Source organism: Bison bison, unplaced genomic scaffold (genome assembly GCF_000754665.1).
Source record: "Bison bison bison isolate TAMUID 2011002044 unplaced genomic scaffold, Bison_UMD1.0 scf7180017864480, whole genome shotgun sequence".
Taxonomy (NCBI): Eukaryota; Metazoa; Chordata; class Mammalia; order Artiodactyla; family Bovidae; genus Bison; species Bison bison.
The window spans coordinates 1,219,796-1,234,270 of record NW_011495040.1 but is presented as its reverse complement, the minus strand read 5'-3'; the positions used below and the strand labels follow the sequence as shown (position 1 = coordinate 1,234,270).

The 14,475-nt window shown below is 40.8% G+C and overlaps 1 protein-coding gene across 1 annotated transcript in view; it reads right to left on the bottom strand.

Annotated features, from left to right (window-relative positions):
• Positions 1 to 14,475, bottom strand: part of DNAH6 (dynein, axonemal, heavy chain 6) — a 280,222-nt gene that overhangs the window by 117,829 nt on the left and 147,918 nt on the right. The window contains exons 42-46 of the mRNA XM_010862179.1: positions 12,100 to 12,231; positions 7,832 to 8,003; positions 6,765 to 6,911; positions 6,079 to 6,152; positions 3,704 to 3,858 (exon numbers count right to left, since the gene is read on the bottom strand). Coding sequence (XP_010860481.1) covers positions 3,704 to 3,858; positions 6,079 to 6,152; positions 6,765 to 6,911; positions 7,832 to 8,003; positions 12,100 to 12,231 — 680 coding nt within the window. The remainder of the gene's footprint in view (positions 1 to 3,703; positions 3,859 to 6,078; positions 6,153 to 6,764; positions 6,912 to 7,831; positions 8,004 to 12,099; positions 12,232 to 14,475) is intronic.

The following is a 14,475-nucleotide window of genomic DNA, read 5'->3' as shown; positions in this document are numbered from 1 at the left end:
AGAAACGCTGGGCTGGAAGAAGCACAAGCTGGAATCAAGATTGCTGGGAGAAATATCAATAACCTCAGATATGCAGATGACATCACCCTTATGGCAGAAAGTGAAGAGGAACTAAAAAGCCTCTTGATGAAAATGAAAGAGGAGAGTAAAAAAGTTGGCTTAAAGCTCAACATTGAGAAAACTAAGATCATGGCATCTGGTCCCATCACTTCATGGCAAATAGATGGGGAAACAGTGGAAACAGTGTCAGACTTTATTTTTTGGGGCTCCAAAATCACTGCAGATGGTGACTGCAGCCATGAAATTAAAAGATGCTTACTCCTTGGAAGGAAAGTTATGACCAAGCTAGATAGCATATTCAAAAGCAGAGACATTACTTTGCCAACAAAGGTCCGTCTAGTCAAGGCTATGGTTTTTCCAGTAGTCACGTATAGATGTGAGAGTTGGACTGTGAAGAAAGCTGAGCGCTGAAGAATTGAGGCTTTTGAACTGTGGTGTTGGACAAGACTCTTGAGAGTCCCTTGGACTACAAGGAGATCCAACCAGTCCATTCTAAAGGAGATGGATCCTGGGTGTTCTTTGGAAGGAGTGATGCTAAAGCTGAAACTCCAGTACTTTGGCCACCTCATGCGAAGAGTTGACTCATTGGAAAAGACTCTGATGCTGGGAGGGATTGGGGCCAGGAGGAGAAGGGGACGACAGAGGATGAGATGGCTGGATGGCATCACTGACTCGATGGACGTGAGTTTGAGTTGGTGATGGACCAACTCCGGGAGTTGGTGATGGACAGGGAGGCCTGGCGTGCTGTAATTCATGGGGTCTCAAAGAGTCGGACACGACTGAGCGACTGAACTGAACTGACTGAATGTATAAATTGTCTGATGCAAACTGCTCTTTGAAAGCACAGGCTCTGAAGTCAGTTCTAATTTTTTCTGAGTTGAGAAAGCTTTTATTCAGTTATTCAATGCAACAAAAGCCTAGAATGTTAACAAATGGATATGTACTATCTGTTATATAACTGAAAATTTGGTATTTGCCCCCAAACTGCTTCCCACCATGGAAGCCCTGTTCATTGCTAATCAGCAGTAGGTGTTTGAAGGCTCTTATTTCCTCTAATTCCTAACTACCAGTCCTCTCTAGAGAAAACATCTACATCGTTATTCACATGGCAGTCCTTTTTATCAGAAAACCAAATCTCCCCCATTCTACAAATGGTTTTTAATTTCCTTCTGTAATAATTTAAGCAAACTTTAAGTAGCCTGGTGATTCCCATTCATGAAAGTAAGAGAGGTTATAAATATAATTAAACTGACTTTTCCTATCATCTGGTCTATTCTTCAGGAAGTTTCTCAGACCAGGATTCTGCTGTTAGTTTATTTTCTTTCAGGCTTAGGGATTGCCTGAGCCATGGGAATAAAAGTTGTTAGGAGAAAGCGTGTGGGTATTTTGGCAGGGGGCAGATGGGAAGCGAGTGGTATCTTGACAACCCAATGATAAACTATTGTGTTTTACAACCCTTGAGCTGTGATGAACATGAATCTTTGAATTAGAGTTAATTAAATAGCAGAAGTATGGGAAGCACAAAAGACTTGGCTTGCTTATGGTTATAGAAAAAAAATTCTGGAGATTTGTCAATCTTAATACGGTCTAATACTAAAATATAGTTGACGAGGGAAACAAACAAAGCAATTGTTGTCTTCCATGGTAGTAGCCTATGGGAAACCTGGCCCTCACACACATTTTGCACAGCTTATTCCACAGAATGCTACATCAAATCTGGGTATCACATGTTAAGTGAAACATTGAAAAATGATAAAGGGCTCAGTATGTTGAAGACTGGAAATAATTGCTAGTAGGAAACTGTGAAAAGTCTGGCATAATTGTGCCTGGAGAAAGTGAAGCTAAGAGGAGCTTGGTAATGATTTTCAAGTATTTGGAGGAACTGTTATGAAAAAGAGTGGATCCATTTTGGGCCGAGGCATCTACCAGTGAAGCTAGAATCTAAGCACTGGTTACAATTCCTGTAGCCTATCACTGGCCAGCTAGAGGCTGGTGTTGTTCAGTCACTAAGTTGTGTCTGACTCTTTGCACCCCATGTACTAAAGCTGGCCAGGCTCCTCTGTCCATGGAATTCTCCAGGCAAGAATACTGGAGTGGGCCATTTCCTTCTTGCCAGTTGCCATTTCCTTCTTCAGGGGATCTTCCCAACCCTCCTCCTGCATTGGCAGGCAGGTTCTCTTCCACTGAACCACCTGGGAAACCGGAAACACTGCTTATGATCTTCAGCCTGCCACTCACCAGCAAGAGGGCTTGGGACAATGGACTTAATCTCTCTGTGACACAAAATATTATCCAAAACTGGCTGCAGTAATGTTCCTGATTCTACTTGCTTTGACTCTACAAACAGGTAGAGTCTCTGATCGTGTCTTGTGAATCTGTATGAATCTTTGGCCTGATAAGAGTATGGCAGAAGCAATGCTGAGTAACTCCCAAGGCTGTGTTGTGAAAGGCCATTTGCCTTCAGCCTGGTAGTCTTTTGGGGCACAAGCCTTTGGAGCCCTGAGTTACCGTGTAAGAAGTCCCAACACTCTCATGATGCCCATGCAGAGACAGTGGAGTCAACATGGAGGCAGAGAGTTCTAGGCGGAGTCTGACTGCAATTGTGTGAGAGATCCCAGGGGAGAATGGCTGGGACCCATGAGAAATAATGAGAAAAATGAAGCTACTAAGTATTACAGTGGATTATTATATAGCATCAGACCATTGGAACATTCTCTGAGCCTTATATTTAGAAAGATCATGATATTGAGCCACAGATAAGTGTTACCGAAGTTAAATGAGATATTCCATATCATGGTTTATAGTCACACTCAGTGCCATTGGTATCATTAATACTGCTCCAGAAGATGGAGTATCAGAAGTTATGGGGAGCAGATCTTAACTTACCTTTGAAGGGTCATTCAAACACTTAAAAAATTTTTTTATTGAAGTACAGTTGATTGACAATTTTGTGTTTATTTCTTCTGTAGAGCAAAGTGACTCAGTTATACACACACCTGTATATTCTTCTCCATTATGGTTTGTCACAGGATGTTGAATATAAGTCCCTGTGCTATACAGTATAACCTTGTCATTTTAACATTTTTAACACATATTTACAATTTCAGAATTGTTCAATACGACAAGAGCCACTTCAAAAAGTTGTGTGTGCCCCAAGGACTGCAGATATTCAGACTCGATACCTAGACATTAGGGATGACCCTCACAGGATACCTGCAGTGGGTATGAGTCCGACTCATAAGCAGATGGAATCTACGGTCCTTGCATTTGACTCGTTTTGCTACAAACAAAGCAAAATCTCCTATTTCTTTAGGCATGCATGTTAAATCAGCCTGGCTACTCTGTATATTTCTGTAAACCACATTTAGGTTTTAAAAATTGTTTTGCAATGAGACAGGATATTTTCAAAACAAAAGCAATCTATTAATATTTTGCAAAAATAATGACTTTCGAGATTGCATACAAAGTTCATGCCATACATATTTTAAAGATATCAAAAATAACTTTTAAGTTATAGCAAGATTTGGTAATAGACCTTTGTCCATCTAGCAGTCAATTTTAAGAGTTTGTATAACTTAATCCTTACCTTTTAATATAAAAGAAAATGGATCAATGCATTATTGGGTACTTGATGGCACTTTACCTTGAAACATGCTCTATAGCATCCTGGAAGAACACCAGCTTTACTTCTTTGGGGTTTATAAGGTTATAATCATCAAGATAGTCCTGTAGAACATTTGCGATTTTCTCCATATCAGGCATGTCATCATAAATCCGGTCAGATCTATCTGCTCCAAACTAGAAGACGATTTATTGGATAAGAACCAAGTTGGATCAATTCTGATGTATAAACATATATAATATACATAACCTTAGGAGGGGTCATTATTTCTATTTCTATTTAATCATTTGTTTATATATGCTAGCAGGGCTCTAAAATGAAGGAAATGGGATTAAAGCAACTCAGATATTCATGGTTAACTGAAAAATTAATTTAACTCAACCTCTTTGCTAAGAGTCAGATACAACTGAGTGACTTCACTTTCCCTTTTCCCTTTCATGCACTGGAGGAGGAAATGGCAACCCACTCCAGTGTTCTTGCCTGGAGAATCCCAGGGACGGGGGAGCCTTGGTGGGCTGCCGTCTATGGGGTTGCACAGAGTCAGACATGACTGAAGTGACTTAGCAGCAGCAGCTTCAAGTGAGACATTGGAATTTCAAATGATCTTTGCAATAAAATTCACACAAAAGTTCAGAAATAATTTAAAAAAATTTCTCACTTCTCTCTCATTTAACTTAACTCTGGTTTCATACTTTTGCTCCTAAGCTGTTGACATCAGAAAAGTGAAATGGTTGAAAATTAGGTTGGCAGACTGTTTATTAAAAAATCATGCTAGAACTATATGTAGTTTTTACATACTAGTCATTTGTTTAAATAAATCATTGAGAATGATATTCGGTACAAACTATAGGGCACTGAGTTCCTGTTTGGACCTATTGATAATTTATTGTCTTTGCCATAGCAACTGTCCTGGGGACATTTTCTTTTGAAATCTTTGACTAAAATACACATAGGCAATGGAAGAAGAGTCCAGCTGCTCTTTGCTTTGCTTCATTTTCCCATTTGATAATACCACCATTAGAAACACATAGGAAATATAATCACCACCTGAAAATAAGCTTTAAACTTTTAAAAAGAAATATTAAATATATATAGTGCATAGAATAAATTGTTTATTATTACCATTTTTTGTTGTCTAGGGTTACCAGAGTGGTGAGATATTGCATAAATATAATATAAAGATGAATCCATTCATTTGTTTAAAACACCACTGGTTGAGAGCCACTGCTGCAGCTCTGTGTAGGAAACAGGATTTAAGTTGAACTAAGCAGACATGGCCCTTGCTTTCTTAGACACACTAGTAGTGTTGTGTGTGCCCAAGCAAGAGTCGTCTTGGTAAAACAAGATGGCTACCTGTCAACATAGGTACGGTAGTTAGTTAGATAGAAGTCTTTTAACCTAGACTAAGATTACTCACCTATAAGAAGTATATTCTAGGTGGGTCTAGAAGGTAAAATTAGGGCCTACATGTAGATGTTATTAGGGGGGACAGACTTGAGGCACTTTAGTTCAGTCGCTCAGTTGTGTCCGACTCTTTGCGACCCCATGAATTGCAGCACACCAGGCCTCCCTGTCCATCACCAACTCCTGGAGTTTACCCAAACTCATGTCCATTGAGTTGGTGATGCCATCCAACCAACTCATCCTCTGTCATCCCCTTCTCCTCCTGCCCTCAATCTTTCCCAGCATCAGGGTGTTTTCAAATGAGTTAGCTCTTTGCATCAGGTGGCCAAAGTATTGGAGTTTCAGCTTCAACATCTATCCTTCCAATGAACACCCAGGATTGAAGCACTTAGTAAAAGGAAAATTTTGCTACTAATTAGAGCTACCCTGAAATGAAGAAGGCTAACTAACTAGCTAGCTAACTGCTAACTAATTAGCTTCTCATCACTGGAAATATCTTAGCAGAGTCTGAAGAGCTACATAGAATATGGTAAGAGAATTCCAGTTCTGAGTTAAGAGACTAAACTTCTTTGCTTCCTTTCAAATGGAATACCTGATAATTCAGTCTCTGAATCACTATTATCAAAATGAATGTAACTAGATCAGAAGTCAGCAATCTTTTTCTCTCAAGAGCCATATAGTAAATATTTTAGGCTTTGCAGGTCATATAGTAACTGTTGCTAGCACTTCAGTCTGTTTGGTCATTAGAAAGCAACCAGATAAATAAGACAGAGTCAAATGGGTCTTGTGTTCCTATAGAACTTCATTTACAAAAATGAGTGGTGAGTGGATTTGGACTATGGACCATAGTTTGCTGACCACCCCCCACCCCTAGTCTAGGTCTTGAATCTTCACATGGGCAAAGCTCCTGTAGAATATGAACTTGAACTAGAAAACAGTAAATGTTTTATAAATTTCAAATGTAGTCAAGTCACTACAACACACTTACTTACCTTAATGAAATCTCCAAATATGATGGGCCTAGTCAAAAAATATTCCAGGCCTATAGCAATTCCAAAATGTTTGTCTATTCAAAAAATAAAATCAATTTTTAATATAATGATTAGCTTGAATGCAGGGTATTAATGGTAAGATACACACAATAACTACCTCTGGTACTTTACTTAGAAGCCTAATTAATCCTCATGAAACTGAGAGAAAGCCCATGTTAACACCACACCACTTTGGTTTGATTGATAATCTCTTGAATTTAAGATTATGAATATTTACTATTAATAATCATTTTTATTAAACAACAGATATGAATACATATTAATAAATAAATACTTTAGAAGTATCCTGGCTTCTTACCTGACAAAATGCTGTTTGTTTTCTACTTTCCCTCTTCTACTTAAAATTCTGTGCTGAATTAGGAATATTAATCCTTTCTGAATTTCAATAAAATGATTTTCATAATAATTCACATGTTGTTATATATGCAGGTCATCAAAGAAAAAACTTATACTAATGAATGATTACAATTTATTTTGCTCATTTTAGAAACCAAATTGTGTCTCCTTGGTCATCTAATGGCTAGGATTAGAAAACAAATTGTTTTTCTACTAAAACAATAAAAATAACCCCTGAAAAAACCTAAGTAAATAAAGAAGGATAGATTGATATAAACATTGATATTTACTGGCCATCTCTGTCAAAATAGCATGGAAATAGTGCTTATCTTCATTATTAATCAAACGATCATGGAAGACTCTTTGACATTCATGGCAGAAGAGTCTGAAGATCTGTATTTCTTCTCTTATTGTTCCTGGGTCACACTGAAGAATACCTGTTTTTTCAGAAAGGGAGAAAAGAAAAACTCTACAATTGTGGAATATCTAGTGATAGTTTAATTAATGAGAAAATCCGTAAGTTCAACTTTATCCCACACTAAAGGAAATGGGTAGTTGGATATATACATATAGTCATTGTGACCTCATTTTTTGAAAGCAAAACTGGGGACACATTATCAGCGCAAATGAGGAGGGTAGCAGAAGGGGGATATGGGGGCCTAAAGAGAACTATTATTATTATTTTTAATATCTTCGTAGCTTATTTTATTTTTAAAACAATTTTGGCCACACCACTGTGGCATGTAGAATCTTAGTTCCTTGACCAGGGATAGGACCCACATTCCCTGCACTGGAAGGCAGAGTCTTAACCATTGGACATTCAGGGAAGTCCCAAGAGAACTGTGTCTTTTAAGATGGGAGGTATTATAGCAGAATCGTATGCTGTTAGGGATGATCTGATAGAAGAAGAAGTACTGACAATGCAGAAGAGAAGGGGGACGTATAAAGCAAAATCCTAGAGTCAGCAGGAGGGTATGGGTTCAGTACCATGGAGGCTGTTGGCATATATTAGGGGCAGGGACAGCTGAACCACTGCAGTGGGAGAGAAGGCAGGGGCAGGGTGTCTGGGAGATTTGGAAGAGGAGCCCCTTCTGGTTTGATTCTATTTTTTTTTTTTCCTTCAGTGAAAAAGAAGACAGGCCACCAGCTGGGAGTGAGAAATGGGATGGTGGTTTGAGGAAAGTTGTGGAGCAGTCAGTGAAGGGTGGGGGTGGAGGGTGACTAAACCAGGGATACTGTAATGGAATTTCCAGGCAAATCTCAGACACCCATGTACATACACTTTTACGCAGGGATGTGTGGGTGAATGGAAATGGAAGGAGGGTGCAGGCCAGGGAACGAGAGTTCCATACACTACCTTGCACACATTTAGATAAATCCCTCAAGTTAAAGACGTAATGAGACTTGGCTGGTGTTGGCAGAAGATCAACACTCATCCTGTTGTAGATTTCAACTGAGGCTTCCACAATGTTGGATGCAGTTTGCTTTACAGCTGGTGTGAAGTCATTCAGGAAGCCGTTTAAGATGGCCTAGAATCAGAAATGTAACATAAGAGAGTTGGAATGTTTTTAACCAAAATTTATCTTTCAAATACTCCAGATCTGATCAAATTCCAGTGCAAGGATATGTGGGTGTTAAAAGTCTTCTTTTCTGGAGAAAGGGGTGAAATAGGCATTTGGGCTTCCCTGGTGGCTCAGACAGTAAAGAATTCGCCTGCAGTGCAGGAGACCTGGGTTTGATCCCTGGGTTGGGATGATCCACTGGAGAAGGGAATGGCTACCCACTCCAGTGGATTCTCTGGATTCTCTTGCCTGGAGAATCCAGAGATAGAGGAGTCTGGTGGGCTACAGTCCAGGGTCGCAAAGAGTTGGACACGACTGAGCAACTAACACTTTTCACAAATCAGGCACTTGGGATCAGCATATATGAATTACTGTCTATAAAAGGGATAAACAATAAAGTCCTACTGCAGTCCTATCTGCAGTAGGAAGATCCTCTGGAGAAGGAAATGGCAGCCCACTCCAGTATTCTTGCCTGGAAAATCTCATGGATGGAGGAGCTTGGCAGGCTACAGTCCATGGGGTCACAAAGAGTTGGACACGACTGAGCAACTTCTCTTTCACTTTCACTGACTCGATGGACATGAGTTTGAGCAAACTCAGGGAGACAGTGAAGGACAGGGAAGCCTGGGGTGCTGCAGTTCATGGGTTGCAAATAGTAGGACATGACTTAGCGACTGAACAGCAACAGTTGTATGTATACAAATATAGTATTTTACATATGAATATAGTTGTATATATGCAAGTACAGTTATATATATATAAAGTATATATTTATAATTACATATATGTTAGTTCATTTATCTGTATTATCTGTCTCTATGGTAGAAGATCTATGAGGACAGGGGTGGCATCTGTTTTGCTTAAAGTGATGTACCAACATCTGGTGCATGGTTGATACTCATCAAGTATTTCTTTAGTGAATGAATGAAGGGCTATTAAACTGATATTCATAAATTAAAACTATCAGGTGGCTATCGAGTTTACTGAGGATCACAGCTTGGTATTCTGTCCAAAGATCTGGCTTATATGACATGTTTGCCAACTTTTAAAAGTTTTACTGAGAATATTCATACAAGACAAAGACAGAATTTCCACAGTTTAAGGAAAGATGGATTTGTCATGAGGACATTAGTAATGTTTTATGGAGTTGATCATGGCTTTTAATCACTGCTGTTATATCTTTCTAATTAGAATTTACAACTAAGTTCAGGGACCTCCCTAATGGTTCAGTGGTTAAGACTCTGCATTTCCAGTGCAGGGGGTGTGGGTTTGATCCCTGGTCAGGGAACTAAGATCCCAGATGCCAAGTGGCCAAAAAAAAAAAAAAAAAGAATTTACATCTAATTTAGTGACATTATCAATTTAATCTGTTGTATGCTATTCAATTTACCTTCAGAATATATAGTGATGCATATTTTTGCACAAAAATTCCAGCAGATAAACAACTAAAATGTGTGTGAACCATGGTTCTTGATTCACCTACAACTGTACATAATCCAAATTATGACCCATTGTTAATGGGTATCTCCCTGCATATATGTGTTGTTTAACTAACTTAAAATAGACTCTCAAGAAAGTTGTGATATTACTGATTGTTTTAGAACTAAGAGACAATTAAAAACATAAATATAAGCATATTATATATTATATATGTGAAGAAGGCTGAGCGCCGAAGAATTGATGCTTTTGAACTGTGGTGTTGGAGAAGACTCTTGAGAGTCCCTTGGACTGCAAGGAGATCCAGCCAGTCCATTCTGAAGATCAGCCCTGGGATTTCTTTGGAAGGAATGATGCGAAAGCTGGAACTCCAGTACTTTGGCCACCTCATTCGAAGAGTTGACTCATTGGAAAAGACTCTGATACTGGGAGGGATTGGGGGCAGGAGGAGAAGGGGACGACAGAGGATGAGATGGCTGGATGGCATCACTGACTTGATGGACTTGAGTCTGAGTGAACTCCAGGAGTTGGTGATGGACAGGGAGGCCTGGCGTGCTGTGATTCATGGGGTCGCAAAAAGTCGGACACGACTGAGTGACTGATCTGATCTGATCTGATACATATACTATTAGACTCATAGGTTTCTTTTATGTAGTAAACATAAATCAGTTTATTTATGTTGCTATCAACAAATTTACTTTTACTTGTTGATTTTGCTTTTTTCAATTCTTGTTTATCCCCAAGTTCCTTCTCCTCCACACAAAGGACAGGAAAGGTGGACTGTGAACTCTTGAACTCTGCTTAGATGGGTTGTGATTAAAAAGAAAGCTTGGAATCCAAGTCCTTTCTTCTACAGATAAAATATCCAGTCCATTCTGGTAATGAGGAAAACACATGTTCCCATGTGAATACAGTCCAACTTAGTGGCCCCCAGAATCTCAATTTTGCTGCTTTGCATTTCCATTGTGGCCTTGGTTAGTGCGAGTTTTAAATACTAGCCTCTAGGTTACAGTAGGAAGAAGTAATTGCTGCTCATTTTCAGCTGTGACGTATTTGCTTATGCTCCTGTAAGTGACATATTTCTGTGGATGTAACATTCCTACAGGCAGAGGCAGGAGGCTGAGGGTTCGGATCAATTTGATTTCCAGGAGCCCAGACTCTTATCTTCTTCCCACCCAAGAAAGCATTTTGGAATGAGTTTAAAATGTCTTTTGTTGTTGTTGTTGGGATAACTCTGAATTGCTTGAATTTATTAAAATGTAAAACAATTTGCAAATTCAGTACTTTATCATCAGGCATAAATTACTTGGGACATTCCCTCACCACTGATCATATCACAAGGGTGTGTTAGGACAGCATGGTTGTGAATCACTCGTTTCAGACTAGAATATATACAGAAAGGTACTCAACAAAAAGAGGGGGTTAAAAGTCTCCTGATACCTGTATTGGTCCCTGTTACCTGCTTCTTGTCACGTTTTTTACTTGTTGCTTAATTATGGGAGATAAGCTCCCATCCTCCCCTATTCTAAAGTACTCTCTAAAAGTTTTTCCAAATGTGGCATTTCTCATGTATCCTTTTGGCCTTAGATCCTAAACAGCTTATTGGAATGACTTCAAATTTATTAAAAATAATTTCCCACGGATGTAAGTTATTTCAATATGAAAACTACTTTCTATAAACTGTTGTGTATGTCCCGGGTCTGGTCCTTTCTCTCCTCTAAGAAGGCCCCATTGGAAGGAGAGGAAGATGCTGGTAAATGTAGAGGCTGGTTAACGCCAGCATCACTGCCTCTCTGACTCCTGGGCTATGGTCACCAAAGCCAGTTTCTCCTGACCAGTCACCTGTCTTAACTTACCTGGATGCCCACATTACCACTTCTGGCCTCTGTGACCACATTCACCAGTGTGTTTCTGATCCTCTCTGTCAATTTCACCCTGCAGGACTCGGCTCACCGGCTGTCTCCTCTAAGCATCTTTGCTATTAATAGTTGGCATGACATACTCGGCTTGGTCATGCTGCTTCAAGGTCTCTCATTGTTCTATTCAGAATAATGCCATGCACTTAATGAACACTTCTGTTGAGCATTTACAGGGCAGACACAGTTACTTACCCATTTTAAAGGATAAAGAAGTGGTCTCCTGGGAAAGTTTGTACAGATGGAAGAAATATCGGTGGTTGTTTCTCTTGGGAGGGTGGGGGCAGCAGGGGTGATGAATTCTGGGTTAGGTATGCTGCGCTTGAACTTGTTGGTTATTGGGGCTGGCGTTTGCTGGGCAAGCGGACACAGACATGGCGGTCAGGGAGGAGATGAGCACCGAAGTGGGAGCTAGGTGGGGATGATATCTCCTGAGAGTCATGGGCCCAGAATACAGCCTTCCTTAGAGGTATGGGAGGTGTTCTGACTCTCTTTCCTTATTTATAAGACTACCTCTGAGACTATAAACACAGAAGGTCATGATGCAAATGCCTATCAACTACTGCCCAGATGCCCCTGTGTTTACCTGGTTTCTGATCAGGCAGAATGGATGGGCTCCCTAGAAACACAACAGGCTGTGCTGATTGCGTGAGCCTTGGAACAAATAAAATTTCTTTACCCTTTGTGCCCAGATTGGAATCCACATTCACCTGAAAAATCTGTTTCAGACTGTGCTCTGAGGGCATCGGGAGGCAGAGCATGCTGAAGTGCCGGATGAAGCGAGGGGTCACAGGGTTGCGGCCACCACCTGGAGGTGCACATGCCGATACGATTGTTACATCCTGTATGGAGAGAAATCCACCTGGGTCACCCAGCAAAGATGCAGATGAGATCTACCCATCCCAATGGCAGGACTCAACCAACATTTTTGGAGGATCTATCACAGGACATCCTGGTAGCTCAGTGGTAAAGAACCCGCCTGCCAATGCAGGGGACATAGCTCCGATTTCTGGGTTAGGAAGATCCTGTGGAGAAGGAAATGACAACCCACTACAGTATTCTTGCCTGGGAAATCCTATGCACAGAGGAATCTGGTGAGCCATAGTCCATGGGGTTGGAAAAAAGTTGGACAAGACTTAGTAGTGACTAAACAACACTACCACCATCATAGGATGATATTGTGTTGTATTTTCCTGCATGTTATCCAACTTAATTCTCACAACCACCTTAGGAGATCACTGTTATTACCTCCACTTTATAGATGAAAAAAAAAAAAAAATCAAGGCCCCAGATGGTTAAATTAGTTATTCAAGGTCATTCAGCTAACTCACTGACCTTGTAGAAATACTCCTATGTAAAAACTGAATTTTAAAAAATTGTAAAAATTTGTACCTTAGGTTAAAGTACATTCATTCAACAAATAGTTAAGAATAGTCAATTCTTATTATTTGTGGTAGTTGGCACCCCACTCCAGTACTCTTGCCTGGAAAATCCCATGGACGGAGGAGCCTGGAAGGCTGCAGTCCATGGGGTCACTGAGGGTCGGACACGACTGAGCGACTTCACTTTCACTTTTCACTTTCACACGTTGGAGAAGGAAATGGCAACCCACTCCAGTGTTCTTGCCAGGAGAATCCCAGGGACGGGGGAGCCTTGTGGGCTGCCGTCTATGGGGTCGCACAGAGTTGGACACGACTGATGTGACTTAGCAGCAGCATGTTCTATAAACTCACCAGGAACACTGACTTAATGCATCCTGAACCACTGCTCCTAGGGGAAAAACAGAGCTAGGTTCCTGTGAGCCTCTGGTCATAACATGTTCAGTTGGTCAGTATATGATATCACAGGGGCCTCTGATCTTGCCTCTTCATTAGTCTACACCTTCCCTGAAGCCAAGGGGATCTTTCTATAACGCTTCCTCAGAGGCTCCCCATGGGGACCAGTGGTCCCCAACCTTTTTGGCACCAGGGACCAGTTTTGTGGAAAAAAATGTTTCCACCTACAATGTGGCGGGGGCGGGGGGTGGGGGTGCAGTTTGGATGATTCAAGAGCATAACATTTACTGTGAACTTAATTTCTATTATTATTACATGAGCTCCACCTCAGATCATCAGGTATTAGATCCTGGAGGTTGGGGACCCCTGTCTTAGAAGATAAATCTACATTCCTCTTCATGGTACTATGATCCCCTGGTCTGACCTCTGCTTCTCCTGTTGCTTTGGTGCCCACATTCCACACCCTGCAAGTAGTATTCTACACCCTACAAGTAGTGTTCCAAACTATCTGCTTTGAGATGCAAATAGCTCCCTTTCCTTGGTTTGCCCTGCCTTGCCTACAAAATCCTGTTCTGATATCACCTCTTCTGGGAAAGATTCTCTGATCATCAACCCACTGCCCACTCCTGCCTCCCCCCAGTCTCTCTCCACATTATATAACCCTGCATTACAACACATGCTCTTCTATCTTCTGAAACTAAGGAGGCCAGGGCTGTCACACTTGTCTATAAATCTCATCAAGCATGGCACGAACTCAACATAGACTGAATGAAGTTACACATAGGAACATTAAAGCCATATGTCATGGGCTGACTTATGTGTTTGTCTGTACCTCCTTTCTACCACTCATGTGCTAAAGCCTTAACTCCAGATGGTGCAGCAGTAAAGAATCTTCCTGCCAATGGAGGAGATGCAAGAAACATGGGTTCCATCCTTGGGTTGGGAAGATCTCTTGAAGAAGGAAATGGTTACCCATACCAGTATTCTTGCCTGGAGAATCCCATGGACAGAGGAGCCTGGCAGGCAACGTCCATGGGGTGACAAAGAGTTGGACGTGACTGAGCAACTGAGTACACATATAAGAAACATCAAAGCCTTAGCCATGGGCTGAGTGTCTCCATCTCCTTTTGGCCAATCATGTGCTCAAAATTCTCCAAGCCAGGCTTCAACAGTACATGAACCATGAACTTTCAGATGTTCAAGGTGGATTTAGAAAAGACAAAGGAACCAGAGATCAAATTGCCAACATCCGTTGGATCACTGAAAAAGCAAGAGAGTTCCAGAAAAACATCTACTTCTGCTTTATTGACT